The sequence below is a fragment of the Rhinolophus sinicus genome, linkage group LG04, assembly GCF_036562045.2.
Source record: "Rhinolophus sinicus isolate RSC01 linkage group LG04, ASM3656204v1, whole genome shotgun sequence".
In the NCBI taxonomy this organism is placed as follows: domain Eukaryota; kingdom Metazoa; phylum Chordata; class Mammalia; order Chiroptera; family Rhinolophidae; genus Rhinolophus; species Rhinolophus sinicus.
The window spans coordinates 46,075,345-46,093,356 of record NC_133754.1 but is presented as its reverse complement, the minus strand read 5'-3'; the positions used below and the strand labels follow the sequence as shown (position 1 = coordinate 46,093,356).

Genomic DNA, 18,012 nt, shown 5'->3' with positions numbered 1-18,012 from the left:
CCTTCCAAAGGCCCCACCTACACATACCATCACAATGGGGGTTAGGGCTTCAACGCAGGAATTGGACGGGGTAGGGGCACAAACTTTCAGTCCATAACAAAGCACTAACTAAAGTGAGTGAAAAACTATTACGCTTATTGAAAATTCCCATCACGGCAAGTAAACTCTTGAGACAAAATCTAAAATGAAAACATTTCGTTTTTCACTTTCTCTAAAAGCTAGCAATCCTCACACCAAGACCTTTAGTCCACCTCTCAATGGTTCCCTTTTTTCACCAATGAGTCAGGCAAACTGAATGCTATGTTATCAGCATGCATCAGTATTTCAGTGTCCTTTGATATCAGTGACCTCATCCATCGCAGTGTGAGAAAAATCAAACAGAAGGTCACTAAATCCTTTCATTCAGAATAGATCTTACCAAATGTTACTCAAAAGCATGCTATTTTAACATTATTTACACATTTCAGAAAACAAATCTTTCTGCTACAGATGTGATGATATACATACACATGCACTTACAAAGAATTATTCTACACAATGTCATTTCAGTATGATATTTCATTTGAAATATTAACCTAATTTTTGTCAATCCTTGTAGTAGGTCACCTTACATACTTTAATCTTCATAGGGACACTGTAAGATGATTCTCATTCTTCCAATGAGAAATAGAAAAGGTGAAATAACCTGTTCAGTGTTGTCTAGCCAATCCATTACAGACAAATTTCTGCCTATCTAACACTTTTCTAACCCTGAAGCCCCTATATATTCAACTACACCATCTGGTCTTTCCAAGTCACATGCCTAAGCATTGAAGAGGAACTGAAATATATTGAGCACCTCCTATATGTCATGTGTTTAATAGATGAGGAAGGGTTCCATAAAAATTTAATGGTTGGGAATTGGGGTATAAAAAAACCTGTCATTTTACAGCTGTACACAGTTTATGTCTCAAAAAAAGTAGAATTTGATCCCTATTTTGGAACGTGATTTTTGTTTGTTTGTTTGTTTGTTTAATGTCTCTAATCTCATTGATTACCTGCAAAAATCCTGTAAGAAAGCTGCATCATCACTGCTATTGTCAATACACAATAATGCTTATCTCAAAAAGTTGTAGTGGCAACACCATGAATCACACAGGATACCTAGTGCAATGCCTGGGCACGTGGCATATGCGCAGTAAATAGCACCTTTATTAAAATGTCCTAGTTTTCAGTTTATAAACTAGGAAATTTGTTTGGCGGGTTCGGTAGCTTTTACATTCTGACACAGCTCTCACAAGGCAGAATTAAGAGTCAGGTTAAGTCTTCCTGGTTACAAAGTCTGTGAGGCAATTCCAGTGTCAATTCCTGAAGTCATCCCAATTTTATAATGAACACGGGAAAACTAATAGGCATATGTACTTCACCTACCTGAAAGTAAAGGAATGGACTTGAAATACCATCCACTCTTTTAAGTCAAGATATAGTCAGTTTGGTGTATATATCAAGCTAAAGACTAAAATCTCCCTTTAAAATGACAATAAAGCATGAGCAGATTGCTCTGGAAAGACCATGCTTTCTAATACAGAAAGCAATGACTTTGACTCCATCCTCATTTGTAATGGTGCAGGCCCCCAAATGCCAATACAAGAGCTGGCTCTTTGGTTTGAAAGGCGTGGCTTTCACACATCTTTTGGGAAATATCAATATGTCCATTTACTGGGGCCCTACTCAATTTCCTCCTCTGTATCCCCTCTCCCATCACAGCCAAAGCTCACTTGATCTCCTCTTCAGAATCCCAGGACTTCCACTATCATCACTTCTTTGGCCTCAACCTTTCTGCGTGGCTATATGCAGTACCTTCTGAGCCAATTGCACACTGAACATCAACCTGGTTAACTCTTCATCTATTTTCCTAGGTAACATTTGAGTTAAGAAGGTTAACCTTTCTTTCCAACCTAAATTATAAATACAATTTATAAACTGAGATTGGATATATTTTTATGAGCTTCCCCCATTCATTTCCTTGAAAAGTATACAAATTCCTTACTTTAGGCCAGTGCTTTGCCTAGATGTCTGAGCATACAGTTACCTGGGACACTGGTTAAACAGACACATCTATGAAATGTACTTCTCTAGAAGAGAGGCTGAGGAAACTAATGACAAAAGTACACCATAGTTAGTTCTTATGATCACCCAAATTAGGAAAACACAACTGAAATAATATGACTATAAATAACATATTTCTTTTAAAAGAATGTTTTTTGCAAATATAATTGTAATTACCAATTTTATCTGTATTTTTACTGACAACTTTTCAACAATTACAACCATATTTTTAAATCATCCTAAGTTTCTCCTTTTAGTGATGTTGGTATAAACCTATAATATGGGCCTTCTAGTTTAACAATAGGTAGGTAATTGAGCGGGTTTTGTTATTATTTTAGGTCACAGTACAAGGACAAGCAGTTATCAACAGGCCCCATGTAATTTCCTGTGCTCCTCAAATGTCTCCCAGCAACTGACCTGACATGGCTCAAATTAGCTTGAGCAATTTTACAGGATCACAACACCTGCCTTGGAGCTAGAACTAAACATTTCTCTTATGAAATTTAATGTGCTCAAATAATACAATGAACCTGGACATTTTTACCTAATAAAGATATAGTAACAAAAACTAAGAGGTTATTAAAATCACTAAGAGTTAGTAGAAGCAATAAAACATATCCAAGGCTTATGAAGAACTATTATAAAAATATTTTTATTATAAAGTATTGACTTTAAAAATGTATTTAGGTAGTTCTTTACACACTTCTAGATTTTTTTTTCCAATTTGCTGATGCAATTTAGAAAGCATCAATAAAAAATTTAAAAAGCTGACAATTGAAATCTACAGTACAGTCGTGTGTGTGTGTGTGTGTGTGTGTGTGTGCGTGTGTGCGTGTGTGCGTGTGCGCATAAAACTAACCTAAGTAGAATGTGGAATACTGGATGTGCTTACGTCCCTTGTAGTGCTAAATAAGCATGCATTGATTGAATAAATGAATAGTGATATGGCCATGGAGAATAGCAATTAACATGAATGATTGAAATTATCATTATTTTGTAATATTAAAAATGACATTTCTATAGCTTGTGAACTTTTAAAGCTGCAAGGGCTCTAATCTACTAAAATATGAAACGCATGTTGCATATCTGCACTATTTACCATTTCCCTCTATTTATTAAATAATCTATATTATCCCACTAACCGAATCTCCTGTTTTTTCTCCAGTATCTCACCCTTGATTTTTGTCTTCTTTGGAGATGCTGCTTTTTCTATCTCTTTTAAAGAGAGTTGAATGTAAAAAAAACATACTGTATGTATTGACCCACTGTAGTTACCATTTTTAGTTATCTTCATTTCTTTGTGTAGATACAGATTTCTATCTGGCATTAAACACTTAATTCAAGGTGAAATCATTTCTCTTGTCCACGCGACAGGGTGCTGTGATGACAGATATCCAAAGCTGTCATTGGTCACCATGTGAAGCTTGGAAATGGGGCTTTCCCATGGGTAGCAGAGCCCACATTTCAAGCCTGGTGGTATCCTTGAAGGCCTAAATTGAGTTACACCCAAAGGTACCCTGTTTCCCTGAAAATAAGACTTAGCGAGACAATCAGCTCTAATGTGTCTTTTGGAGCAAAAATTAATATAAAACCCGGTCTTATATTATATAAGACCGGGTCTTATATTATAGTAAAATAAGTCCGGTCTTATATTAATTTTTGTTCCAAAAGATACATTAGAGCTGATTGTCCGACTAGGTCTTATTTTCAGGGAAACACGGTATATTTAGTCCTAGACAAGTGTTTCTTGAATTTTAGTATTTACCAGAACAACCCAGAGGGCCTCTTAAAGCAGATGACTGAGCTACAGTCAGAGTTGCAGTAAATCTGGGTTTGAGATCCAGAATGTGCCTTTCTTACAAGTCCCCAATTGATGCTGGCTCAAGAACCAAACTTTGGAAACCACTGGCCTAAATATTACAATTAAATGGGCCAGTAAATTGTAACTTTTTCTTATGCATGTTTGGGTTGGGTTTGCTATTACTTGGACCTCAAAATAATATCCTACCTGATTCACCAATGAGTATCTGAAAGACACCTACCACCAAAATAAGACTGACTTGCTTTCTCTTATTTAGTATTTATACATTTTAAAGTATATGAAGGAAAGTGATAAGGAAATTATTACCCAGAATAGGATAGATTTCATAGTATATTTAAGGTTTTATCTACTTCATGCTATGATGCCACAATTAAATTTCATAGCATCTTATACTAAAATATTAGAGGAATACAAAAAAACTAATACTTAGATTTCTTTTACACATAAAATTTCTGATCCTTTCCCGTGAAGTTTCATCACTGATGACTTTAAATTGAAACTATTTTTACATGAGTATAATTAACATTACAGATCTTATTTTATTTGGGATATAGTAATAACACTATACTCATGAGTTGCAACTAGTATTTGCTTAAAGTACAACATATAATTTAATTTCTTACTCATCTTTTGCAACCCTAATGAGAATCGGTTACCTACATCTAAAGAGTCAAAATGTCCTGGACACGCCTAAATACAAAAATGTATTTAAATAACTAGAAACTTAACTGGATGTGATATTTGAGAGAAAATTAGTTGAGCTCAGGAGTCACAACTTTTAAAAATCTTATCAGTTCCTAGTATATGCTCATTATGTGACAAATTGGCAATCTTTGGAAGTTGATGCATCTTTGGCCACCACTTGCCATTTCCAGATGGCTTTTATGAACAATTGCTCCTCACCCCTTTGTCCTCAAACATATTGCTTTCTCAGTTTCCTATTTCTGGAGCCAACATAGCCTCCTCCACCCTCCAGGTGGGAGATAGTTGAACTATTTAATCAGAAATGAGGAAAAAGTACCAGTGCTTAGCACCAGAGCTGGGCAGGGGTTCTCTAGGTATGCAGAGATTTAACCCTATTTTTTCAAAGCATGAAGAAGCGAAGGTGTCTCTGACATGGGGGTGGGGTTGGGAGTGTGCAAGATTTGGACTATTTGAAAACCAGTATGACCGTAACAGTTTACGTTTGGCAATTAAGTCTCGCCCCTACCACCCCTGTACCATTTCCTATCCCTGTTGTTTCCATCATATAACAATGTAATTAGCATTATTCTTTCCCATTCCTTTCTATGGTCAACAACATAATTCAGAATGTTAGTTTTCACTCTTGGCTATTATAATAATGTTTTCACTGTTCTCTACGTTTAAAGACTTTTCTCTTTCCATTTATCCTAATATCAATGACTCTGAGTTTTCTATTTGGAAAAGCCAATTCTGTGCTCACCATTACCTGCCAAGCACTGTCCACAGTATTTTTATTTTGTGTTGAAAGACTGGAGGTAACAGGGCTTTTCTCTTTAGTGGTCACCTGCAGTCATGGATTCAGCTACTGCTGCTTTCTGATAGCTCATCTCCCAGCTACCAATGTCCTGTCCCCCTCTAACCGCATTTTGTGACCCGTGGCTAAACGATGGCCATGAGGAGGAACTCAGGGCTGAGCTGACTGTGAGCCTCCCTGTGATGACATGGACCACCAGGTGACAGGGGACATAATGCACCTGGGATTTGAGTGGACCTAGATCCAGGACTCATTGAAAAGTAAGAGGTACAGCAGTGTGATGGCTACGTAACGCATCCTGAGCACCAGAAAACCCCAAAGTGGTGTGCTGCACCATCGTGGTAAGGCCCCTGTGTTCTCCTGACCCCAACAGTTGTAGTCGCTCCCCAACAAAGGAGGTTCACCCAGAGTTCTCCAGGTTCTGCCAGACATATCAGCAGCATGAGGACCAGGAGTCAGAGCAGAAGGGCAAAGAGCTACTAGTCCTCCAGCCAACCTGGAGTTGAGAACCCCCAATACAACACTGGGGATGCCCCCTCCTTCCACAGCACCATCCACAGCACCAGCAGCAGCAGTAACAATAGTGGAACAAGAGAGAACCAGCCAGAGACATCAGCAGGTGGCTAGGAGGTTCCTGGACTTTATTTTAAGAGGGCTCTGCCTTAGGCCATCCAAGAGGCACATGGAAAATGGAACAGAGTAGAGCACATTTAAACTGTGGATGGCCAAGGCAGAGCTACAATCAAAGACTCCAGGAAGGTCAAGCCTGGCTCCCTGCGTTTTAAATGTTGAACTCAAATATGTTGGGTTCCAGGGAGCACAGCCATGTGGTGGGGATGATTGGCCAGAGACTGAATGCAAACTGCTGCAGGTGGCAGTATTGCAAGAAGTACAAACTCCTTGTGCAAGGAAGCCTGGGTGAGAGAACTTGGTGCAGCACACCATGGAGGTATGTAAACTGCTGTGGCATTCTCTGCATGGGATTCACATCAGGAGGGTACCTGGCATTTCTGTGGCCTTCAGAAGCATCATATGCACAACTCCTAGTGAGCTTGGAGGATGGACTAGAGGCCCCTATGGGACAAGAGAAGGGGCCCCCCTAGCTGTAGGCCCACCATTTGGCCCTCACCTGGGTGAAACTTCAGAGGCTGGACTGTTTTTCCTGGGGCCCTTCTCCTCTTCCCTGCTCTTATTTTCTTCCATGTTTGTGGGAGGGAGACAGTTTTTATTAAGGTACTTGTTTCTTCCAAATCTTGTAATAAACTTGATGCTTCAGATAGATGTATTGGATACACTGTTTTGCGTCCTCCCTGCACAGAATTGGGGCAACACATCCTCCAGTTTAAGAAGCGTAAAATGATGTAGTACTTGGACTTAGTAAGAGCAACTCTGCACCTTTGCATGCACTGCTCTTCTTTCTCTCCTCTTCCCTTGGCTTTGAACACTCAGCTACCTTGTCCATTTCTCCTTTATGGCAGGGTGGTGTTGGTTGATCACATAGCACGTTGCCTTCTTTCTGGGTGTTCGATGATGTCATCAGGAATCTTCTCTTTTGACCTCTTGACTTTGCTTATTTCCCTCTGTGCTGGTATCATTCTCAGGTGGTCCTTCCCTTTACGAAAGCAAGATGGCCACCTGTTCAGTTTTCTATAGACACCTTTCCTCCTTCACCATGCATTTCTATTAATTCACATTTCCATGTTCTCAAAAGAGCTATACATAGATTAACATTTTCATGAATTTGAATTTTTATATTTCACATTATGAATTTCATAAGAGCAAAAGATAATCTCTAATGTGATTTATTAATAGCCAAAATATATGATACACAAAATAACACTAGTTAATATCTACGAAAGTAACAAATATATACATATTCAACTCTCCTATCTACCTTTTCTTTCATTTTTATAGACAAGGAAAAACAAAGGTTATGGAAGAGTTTTTCCCATTGCTGATTCTGGAGAATCCTTATTTGGATAACAGTTAGTGCTAAATGCAATCACTCTAAGAATTTCAATTACAGCTGAGAGAAATGCTTTTTGTTGGTATAACAAGTAATTTAGTCCCTGTAATTTTTGTTACCTGGACTTCTTTTGATGCTAAATGAATAATGTGTTCTGCTCAGTATTTGAGCTTTTATGTGTACTTCTTTGACATAAGACAGAAATGAGAGTCTAAATCTGCTTTTCTATGAAAAAAATCTGCAGAATATATATTTTTAAGTGTATAAATGAAGTTCCTAAAAAGTATGTTCTAATTTCAGGACTCCAATTTCATGAAAACGTTTTCCCTAAATATGTGGTTTCAGGACAATGTTAATAGGTTTGAGGAGAAGCTGTCTAATGATTTAGAGGACAGATTTATTCTCAGGGTTACTTAGTATGATACTTGGACAATAATAATTTTAACTATCTCTTAACAATTATATGAGAATTGAATGAATTCATGTGTAAGAAAATATTTTCCAGCAAAGCACACTTGGATATAAGTAGATATTTTTCCATTATTCTCTTGTATTACTAACGCAACATTAATTTAAGGCTCCAATCCATTCAAGCAGCAATTGAGAAAAATCTATCCATTGCATTACTAACAAACCAAATATTTTCTTTCTTAAAATAAATGAATTATTTTCATGTTAAGATTGCTCTTGGAGCTTATATAACTAATGGTGTTGACCAAGAAAGCAAAAAAAAAAAAAGAGACTGTAACTTGTCTTTTGTGTTTTGGAGAGGAGAACGCCTAAATGGCCAAGTCATTTTGTTTAAAAAAATAAGTAGTTTTGTCTAACTATTTTGCACAGCAGAAAATGATAGCTTTGAAAAAGCAGTACTAACCAATTAGAAAATACATTTACCATGTTTTGATTTTCTGATTTTGGCTCCTTACTCTCCCCAACTGACTAAAGAACAAATTTACAGGTAATGCCCTGCTGTAAGAGAAGTTTCTAAGCAATACCAAAACTCATTGACCTCTTTTTAAAAATATTTTTTAGCCTGCCATATTCTAGGAAGCATGCAGATACAATAATGAAACAGGAAAGTACAGTGGGTAGCTATTCACTTGGAATAATTTGATGTTTGAACTAGCGACTATGAATTAGGATGACAGGACTCTTGGCGTAGGAACTTACCTTACCTCACAAATTAGGATGGGGTGACACAAGGTCAAGCCAGTGAGAACCCTTATAAAGGTCTTATTTTTCTTTTCCCTTTATAAAGCCATCATTCTTCTACCCAGCCTTAAGTAAGATGATTTAGAACAGACAGAAGAATGAGTCCTATTCCAAAATATAGTTTCTTATTTGCCAGGAAATGTGATCCTTGAAAGATAAAGCACTCTTTTCCAAAGAAAATGAGATTTGCAATCTTCTTGCAGCTCTCTGTCTTTATCAATTTAAGAGTTAATGAGAAATAGCTTGAGAATTTACCCATGTGGGGGCCTAAATATGTCATGGAAAACCCCACTGGAACTCTCAGTACCAGCAGTACTATACATCCCCCCCTTCTCAACGGTGACTCTTGACCTTGAATCCCAGACAAGGCTTGAAATCCAAATTTCCCTAAGGACAGAGGCTTCAAATCTCCCAGTTCCACCTGATTTGAAGTTTCCCTTTGCCAAGATCATCAACGTATGAAGATACTTTTATTAATATATCTGTTGGCTGGCGACTCCCTCCCTTGTGCCTTGGAACCCAACTACTCTATGCAAGAGCCAGAGTGCTAGGGAGCTGTGTGCATGTATGTGTATGAATGTGTGTATACAATTTTAAATTGGAGTTTGAAAATACTGTTTAAAATCCTCCTATATCAAAAAATAAAATGCACAACAATAACTGGAAACATCCAGAATGTGCAGTAACAGGAAAATAGTTTAATAAAGTAATACATCCATATTATATGACATCACATGCCTATTAGAATGCTTAATCATGCATACTATTAAACTAGAATGAAGGCCATGATATAGTCTCAAAGAAAAAGCAAGAGAGGGAAAAAAACATGGCTGTGCATGTGTGTTTATGTGTGTGTGTGTTTATAGCACACATATTTATATAACCATGGGAAATATGGAAGTATATACCCTGAATTCAATATTAACTCTGGAAGCTATGAATAAGACTCAGACTAAAGGGGAATCACATCACCCACATATTAAACTTACTTGAATTCAATTATATGTGCATATAAGGTATATATTAGGCAATAAAGGGAGGTGGAATAATAATTTCAATAGTGTAGAGATTCTGTCATTCCATTCAGTGAATGGAGGCCCCACATGGGAGTGAAATGGGAGTGTGAAAGTGATATTACCTCCGTGGGCTGAGGTTTTTGGTGTGTATCCCCTGGTGTAAGCATCTCACCAAGCTGAGTGGCCCCAAAAGAACAATCCAGCTAACTTTCATCTAATACCCAGCCAAAAACCAAAAATATCTTCCAGCCATGAAGTAAACACTTATTTATTAGTATTTACTGAGCTAGATTAACTAAGAGATTGTGTAATGAACTCAAACATGGACGGAGCCTTCCTAAAGAGATTTGTCAAGGCAATATTTACACTTCAAATGTCTGATCTTTGTGCTAATGTAGAACCTGTTCTCTATGAAAATGCAACCCCACTGCATTAATTTTTATTCACACATATATGATGTTTGGCTCTTTGTAGCAAACATGCATTGCTTTAATAACTTTTAAATATATAATATATGTTTTTATATATTTTATATATATTTTATAATATATATATTTATATATATATTTATTTAAATATATATATATATATTTTTAAATTAAGTATTTAAATATGTAAACAATTTTTGTATTCTCTCTCGTAATTTCATTTCTAGTAACCAGTTGTTTAAATATTACACTACCATTTCCTACACACAATAACTTCCTAAAAACTGCTAGGCAAAAAAGGGGTATATGTTGACCATATTAAGAGGTACAGGGAATATATGTCCATAACTGGTCACTTAGTTACTAGTAATACATTTAGAGCAAAGACATGTTCCTTTTTTTCTTAGACGAATTCCCTTAGAGATTCTAGGATTCTAGGTTTAAGAACAACAGTAATGATAGCTGACATTTAGAGTGATATTTATGTGTCAGTTATTCTATTAAGTGCTTCATGTGTGTTATCTTAACTTAGCAATAACCTTCCCCAGAGTGTTATTGTACTTATACCCCATTTTAGATGTGAGCAAACTGAGTCTTGCAGAGTTTACCCAAATCGCTGAAGTCCACGTAGTAAGTAAACTGGCATGGAGCCCAGCCCTACTGGGCTAATGAGCTCAAGCTCTCAACCACTATGTATATTCTACTCTTGCCCTATTTTAATGGATTTGAACTTTCTGAATAAAAGCATTATTTTAAATAGGGTTGCATTTAGCTACCAATAATAGAAAACTCCAAAATGACAGGGCAAACAAGACATAAGTTTATTTTTCTTATGTACAAAAGCAGTCTATAAGCAAGCAGTCCAGGGCTGGTGTGGCAGCTCCACAAGGTCTCTAAAAAAGCTAGGTTCCTGTCTGGTGGCTCAGCATCCTCATAAATGGCCGCCACATTTATCTCTTGATTCAAAAGGGCTGCTGGAACTCCAGGTGCATTCCAGACAGCAAGGAAGGTACACATGCAAAAGAAATACCTCATTGAGAGTCAGCTCGCTATTTACATCTTTTTAGCCACATTTAGCTCTAAGAAGGGAGAAGAGTTGTAAAACTGGAAGTTTTAAGAATTTAAATAATCACTCTTCAAACTTGTATTGTTTACATTCCTGTGATTATACAACCCCACCTCTAATGCCTCCAGATCATTCATTACTATTTACTAAATACTCAAAACCTTGTGAAAGTGAGATTTTTTTTTTAATTTTGTTTTGTATTGTGTTGTTTTTCCCATTTTTGTTCCATGAAAAAAAACTTAGTTTCAGAGAAATCAAATGACTGGCTCAGAGTTAATGATACAAAACAAGTTAACCTAAGTTAACAATTCAGACTAGTTTCCCATCTAGTCCCAGATCTCCTGTCAGTAAAGTCCAGACTCTTATTCTGCTAGCAATAATTGTTCATTTCACAGAAATTCCAGACAAAAATAAGTGTATTCTGTACTAAGAACTTTTAAACATTGATTAGGAATTACATGGTTCTTAATCCTGACTTCTTTATTTCATCAGCTCTACCATAGTCCCAGTTAATGACTTACCATCTTACTCCTCCTTGGGTACTAAATTGTATTGATTCTTCCTTTCAACAGTGTTTAAAATTCATAATATTCTATCCTTATTTTCTCACAGTACGACTATAATTTAAATGGCATCTAAACTGAGTTCCTCCTGATCAAATGTCTACCCAAACCTGCCATGCCCTCAGGCACCACATTACTTTTCATGAGCCACTAAATATGACGCCCATATTCAGCCACTTCATAGCTCCTATATGCTATTTAACTGAGCACAATCTTCATTTCCATATGCCCAACTGTAACTCTCAATATGCCTTCTACTTTCCCCACAGCCCTAAGATCCAGCCAAGCCAAACCTAGAATCCTTCACTATTCCCTAAATATACCCACATGTTTTTCTGTCTCTAAACCTTTACTTAAATTTTGATTCAGTCACAATTTCAACAGCCCCCGTTTTGAATTAAAAACCTCCCAGAAGATTTATGTCAAGTGTTGCCTCTTTCTCAAGAACTCTTAACCACAATATTAAATTCCTGCCGTAATAGAACCCTCATAGAAATTTATAGGAAGTATGTCCTGCTTTGCATTATAGGTATTTGGTATTTCTCTTAACCTCCCTACTCAATGGAAAGCTGTCATGTGTTCCTCAACTTTATATGCCCTTCAACAGCAAACAGAGATATACAGCACTTCATAAGTGTTTGCTAAATTGAATTCAGTTAGTTCTTCCTAGTTACTAAAACTGCAACTCTTTTAAGCGATATATATATATATATATATATATATATATATATTTCTCAAAATCAAAAGTGATTAGAAAAGATTTTTAACAAACCAATATTTTAAGTGAAATCATAGCTGTTCAAGAGGGTTTCCAGAGATGCCTTGAAATATTAACTGAAAGTATGTTTTTATGTAACCAAACATTTTACTATTCTCAAAGACATATATCACCAAAATTTGGTTACTCCTTATTAGAACATTATACCCACAGGAATAATTGTTGGGCCAGGCTTTATGCTATGGAAGTCTAAGGACGATGTATGTGCCATGAACAAGTAGACACTGGAAGAAATAGACCACTTGTGATCACGTAAACATAATCACCTTCAACCAGCTCAAACTAAAATAAGTATGTTTCTTGTGATTCACAGTGTTAGAATCCCAGTGGACTTAACTTTAAAAGGGCATGGTGTATCTAATACAGCTGCTCTGAGGCTGGGCCAAAATAGCTATCCTTGCTCAACCTTTTGAGCTTTGGATCAATAACAACAGGCCAGACTACACTAAGAAAACTAAATTGCTTTCACTGCGTCAAATGTTCAACAAGCACAAAACCAGGCTATATCTCTATCTCTATCTCTCTACCTCTATCTCTACCTCTATATCTATATCTATCTATCCATCCATCTATCTTTCTATTCACATCTATCTATCTATCTATCTATCTATCTATCTATCTATCTATCTATCTATCTTTCTAGCCTTCTCTCCATCTATCCATCCATCTGTCTATCCATACTAGCTCATCTTCTGTGCATTTCTGTAATAATATTGTTATATACATATATACATATTAATATTTATTGAGCACTGACTTTGTGCAAAACACTATTCTAAGTGTGTTACATACAGTAAAGCTCACCACAACAATTCTGTAATGTAGTTAGTTATTATCCCATTTTACATATGATGAAATCAAGGCTCAGGAAGTTTAAGTAACTTTGCAAGTTGACACAGCTGTTAGGTAGTGGGGCTGGGATTTAAATCCTGGAAAATTTCCTCCAGGGCCCATAGTTTTAGCCATTCAATGATACACTACCAGAGCAGGATTTCGTTTTCTTCACAGAGGTTGGGGAGGTCCCTGGAAGCTATTGTATTTCTAGAAAGACCTACAGAAACATTATAGAGGTGAAGGCCCCGGTGCACATAAAAACATAAAAGACAGCCTACTATGTTTGTCTTACTAGCTATGATATTGCAACTATTTCTTGAAGATGGAATTGAGAAGCTACACTTAAAGCACAGAACAAGCAGGCAAGCTGGCAAGGCAGCCGGATTGGCTGTGTGTAAGGATTTCCTCACTGGCCAGGCAAACAGAGCACTCACAGGAGCAGATTCTGTACCAGGCCCTGTAGCATAGACCTCGAGGGGTGTCAATCAGAATGATGAGAATGGAAAATGAACACAGTTGTTTCATTCAGCCTTGAAATACAGTGAAGCAGTTCGCCTTCTACAGGAATGCACACATAAGCAAACAAAACCATGGATGACTCAGTGCTGCATATTGTATCTGGGAGGAAAGAATGCAGTGACTAAGATGTTACGGGTAAACAACAACTCACTTTCCCTGGGAGATAAACAGGAGCACTATATACCACAGCATTCCCTCTGCGTAATTTTGCAGAAAGGAACCAGAGAAGCTTCTTGAATAGGGGAGTTTTATCTCATGACACCCATAGCTAGTTTCACTGGTTGAAGACTGCATCTTACTTCTTTTCCAATGAAAGAACAATACAAAATGCCTTAAAAAATGTGTTCAGAAGTCATGATATTGAAGAGAACTTGCCAGAGGCAATAAAATCCAGAGAAGCTAGGTAGAAGTTGAATTTGGAATGAAATATTAGACAATACTTAGCTTTCATTCCAAAGGGCTGCCCTTAATAGTACGGCAGCTTATGGGGCTGACGAAGTTAAAATAACAAGTTGTGGCATTCACTATTTTTAAAGGGTTGAGCCGCAGCCTTCACAGGGTAAACAAATCACATAGAAACATCTGTGCCCCTCTGAATTACTGATAGGACTATTTTTTCCAGTGCCAAACAGCCTGAATATTAAGTATTCGCTCTATGCACTTCTGGGTCCAGGTGCCAAGAAAAAAACATGTTGCTATAAACTCATTCTTGATCTCTGCGTGTTAGTGTTGGACGCTTATTCTTAGCTACACTGTGGGTAAAATAAGTTGTGATTTTTTTTCCCTACAAATTTTACACACCCTGTTTGGAATGCACTGTGTTGCCCTTGTACTAACGAAGTTCCTGTATCATTCACAATGACCTAATCGAGGTTCTTGGTTTTAAGTAAATGGCATGTTGATATGAAACTGGTAGAGGTGAAGGGTGTTCTCTGTGAAGAAGTATCTTGACCCTTTCCAATATCAGGACCCAAATCACTCCTTAAAAATGTGCAAGGGAAATGAATTTATTTTCGCTCCACTCTTACAAATACCAAGTTCCACTGCAGCTAAAAATTTCAAGCATCTAAAACAATATGCAGGCAACCGCTTCTAAATAAATACAGGCCTGCTTATTTGTTCTGTGCTACAGATTCTGATATGCACTTATGGATGTGAACTATATGTCAGATATGAGAGGGAAAATCAGAGTTCCATACACAACCTGCCCCCTGCCCTCTGGAATTTAGGAAAATATTTCTGTGTTTCCTTAGTGAAAATAAAACACAAGCTTATGTCCTGCAACTATTATGATTAACATTTGTGTTTGGGGTAGAAGAGCCCATCAAAATGACTCCATTTGTGAGAAAGTTGAAAGATTTAGTCTGTAATAAGGAGCTAAAATAGAGGCAAGTGAAACTTGTAATTAAGTGAATGGATCTTACAAATATTTTTTCCACTTAAGTTCAGCCCTAGGGTGGAAGAAAGTATTATAAGACACGCTTCTGGAAACGACTAGCAAAAGAATACCTTCACGGGTGGCAATAACTTCCTTGATGTCTATGTGAGGAAAGATTTGTCCCCACCCTTCTGTCCCAGGGGAAATGACAAAAACTGCAGAAGGAAGTTCTTCCTCATTCCCACGGGTGTCGGTGTGTCACGGAGAGGAGACAGAGCCCTCTCTTACCTGCACAGGTGCTCCCGTCGTAGGTCTCGCACACCCACTCGTGGCACTCACACAAGGGCCCGAAGTACACGCCCGGCTCGCTCACGTGACAGATGCAGACACCGCAGTCACACCGGCCCCGGCCGTGGCACAGAGTGCCCCCTGGGGGCTGCCCCGGTGCCCGGCACCGGCGCTCCGATTCGGCCTGGGAGAGCCTGCACAGGGCACCAGGCCCGCTTCTGCATGGGGTGACAAACCACAGCAAGGCCATGGTCAGGCACAGACACTGCCCTTACTCCTCTGAGCCCATGTTTCCTCCCATTGTCCACCCAGGTAGCAACAGACAATCCCTGAGGCCCCACATTTCTCTGGGGGCCAATCTCTCTCTAGGAGAGCTGTGTTATCCCTGACCAGGGCCTATCACCTGAGAAATGGCCATGACCCAAAATGTCTAAGTGGTGACCTGCCCACCTAGTAATAGGACCACCTTCCAGTTGGACAGAGGTGATCCAGCCTGTTCCTTGGCGGTTTGTCACTGAATCTTATATGCACATTTTGATTAAATACAAATTAGTCCAAAGTATGACATTTAGCTGACTTTTCAGTTCTCATTGAAAAGTCCATTGCTATCTGATGGCCAGAGGCAGTTATTTTATATGACAGAAGACATAAATATATAGAAAGAGCTATACATACCTATACATACTATGATAGCGTAGGTAGGGCATAATGCTTTTCAAAGTTGCATTAAGCAGTGCTTATAAACCATACTTTTAAAACGTTTAGTTTTGCAATGCACCTCAAAGTCTCCTATAAAATGTAATACAAAATGTAATACAGACACATGAAATAATTCTGCCTGACAGGCTATGAAAACATATAGATACACATAGGAGTATCTATAACTCATTGTAGAAATTCCTCCTGATATGCATTGGATAGAAGGAAATTATTTATTTATTCAATGATTCTATTTTTCTGATGTAAAAACAAAAGGACAGAGGTAAAGTAATACACAGGATAGATATAAGTAGAAACAGGAACAGGTTGAAAACAGTTTATCCCATGTCCAACTTCATAACTGCTCTTGGCTGAGGGCAGCCATCCTGCAAACTTGAGCCCTGCCACGCAAAGCAGGGCAGGTCTGTCTTAAAGAATAACAAACCAAACTTACCTCAGAGATGGCGAGAAGCTTTGAGGAACAGCTGACAGCCCGGAGAAGAGGAGGGAGGAGGCCAGCAGCAAGAAGTTCCTAAAGCCTGCAGGACGCATGCTGGGCTCCCGGGCTGTGGAGGCGAGCTGTGCTTCTGCAAGGTGGGGCTCACAGTGGGAGGCTGCAGGAGGGAGAGGTACCACCAGCAGATGGCCAGGCAGACAGACCCACCGACACTCAGGCGCGCGGGTCCAGGTCTCTACCCGGAGCTGCAAGTGCGTTGATGAGCTGCCTGCGAGGATTTGGGCAGCGGCACCGCTCTGGGCGGGGTGCTGGTGCCAAACCCCTCAAGTGGAGAGTCTAGGCAGGAAAGTAATTAGAAACAGTTGTACAAGCAGATGGTTTATTTTGACATTAAAAAAGAAATGTCCTGTTCACAAATTTGAGAAAATCGTTTCTTTCCTCAAGTACAGGCCCCAGAAATATTTGACAGCAGAATATTTGGGCTGGCTAATATTGAAGGGACAGATAAAATAATCCCCAAGATGGGAGGAGGAGGGGGAGGCTGGTGATATCAGTGTGAACACTTGAGTAGGAAATTATTCACCACATGCTTTTGAAGAAACTGTACTATTTGGGATATGAGCTGTGGGGTGCAAGCAAAATTAACAAACAAAACTTCTTCTTGTACTTTTTATCCCTTGATTTAAATTGTGTCTTGCATTTCTTAAGCCTTTAAAAAGCGTGTTGATTCTAGTGGTTCGAACCAGTAGTTTATCACACCACATTTTTTTCTTGACTTGAGGAATTCAAATTGTGGTTGTCTCAAATTCACCCCAGGCTTCCCCGTGAATCAAGTAAGAGGAAACAAAACAAAATGTCTGATTACAGTATCAATTGCACTGAAAATTCATCAGTGTCATTTGTTAAGCACCTACTATGTGCCCATCACTTAATCTATTTGATCTTTAGTTGTGACAATAACCACACATTTCTTTATTCATTTAGCAAACATGGATTTAACATCTGTTAGGTATCAGGCTCTGTGACAGAGAGAGAGGACACAGGGAATTAAGGAAACATGATCCCTGATCTGGGAATCCAGTGGGCATTTAACCAAAACAAAAACAAAAATATAAAAGGACAGAGGGTTGCAAATGCAATGAAAAAGGACTGCAATTACTTCCAGATTAGCTAGAGGCACCTGATTTAATCAGGATGGTGGCACTTGAGTTAAGGGATAAAGGATGAATAGAAATCAGTTGGGTGGAAATGGGGAAGGGGTGGAAGAGAATGGGGAAGGTTTCTTATTCCCATTTTAAAGTTCAAGAAATTGAGGACAAAGAGTGACCTCTTGCTCAAAAGTAACTGAGCTGCTCAAAATCACACAGGAAGCTAAAGTGAGACTTCAGCTGAAATCTGTG

At 38.3% G+C, this 18,012-nt stretch overlaps 1 protein-coding gene across 2 annotated transcripts in view; it reads right to left on the bottom strand.

Annotated features, from left to right (window-relative positions):
• Window positions 1-16,908, bottom strand: part of ITGBL1 (integrin subunit beta like 1) — a 188,337-nt gene extending 171,429 nt beyond the window's left edge. Inside the window, exons 1-2 of one of the 2 annotated variants that reach the window (XM_019754218.2) lie at window positions 16,610-16,908; window positions 15,457-15,674 (exon numbers count right to left, since the gene is read on the bottom strand). In XM_019754218.2, coding sequence (XP_019609777.1) covers window positions 15,457-15,674; window positions 16,610-16,707 — 316 coding nt within the window. In that variant the 5' untranslated portion in view covers window positions 16,708-16,908. The remainder of the gene's footprint in view (window positions 1-15,456; window positions 15,675-16,609) is intronic. The other variant, XM_074329504.1, reaches the window with a different exon arrangement.
• Between the last annotated feature and the right edge of the window lie 1,104 nt (window positions 16,909-18,012).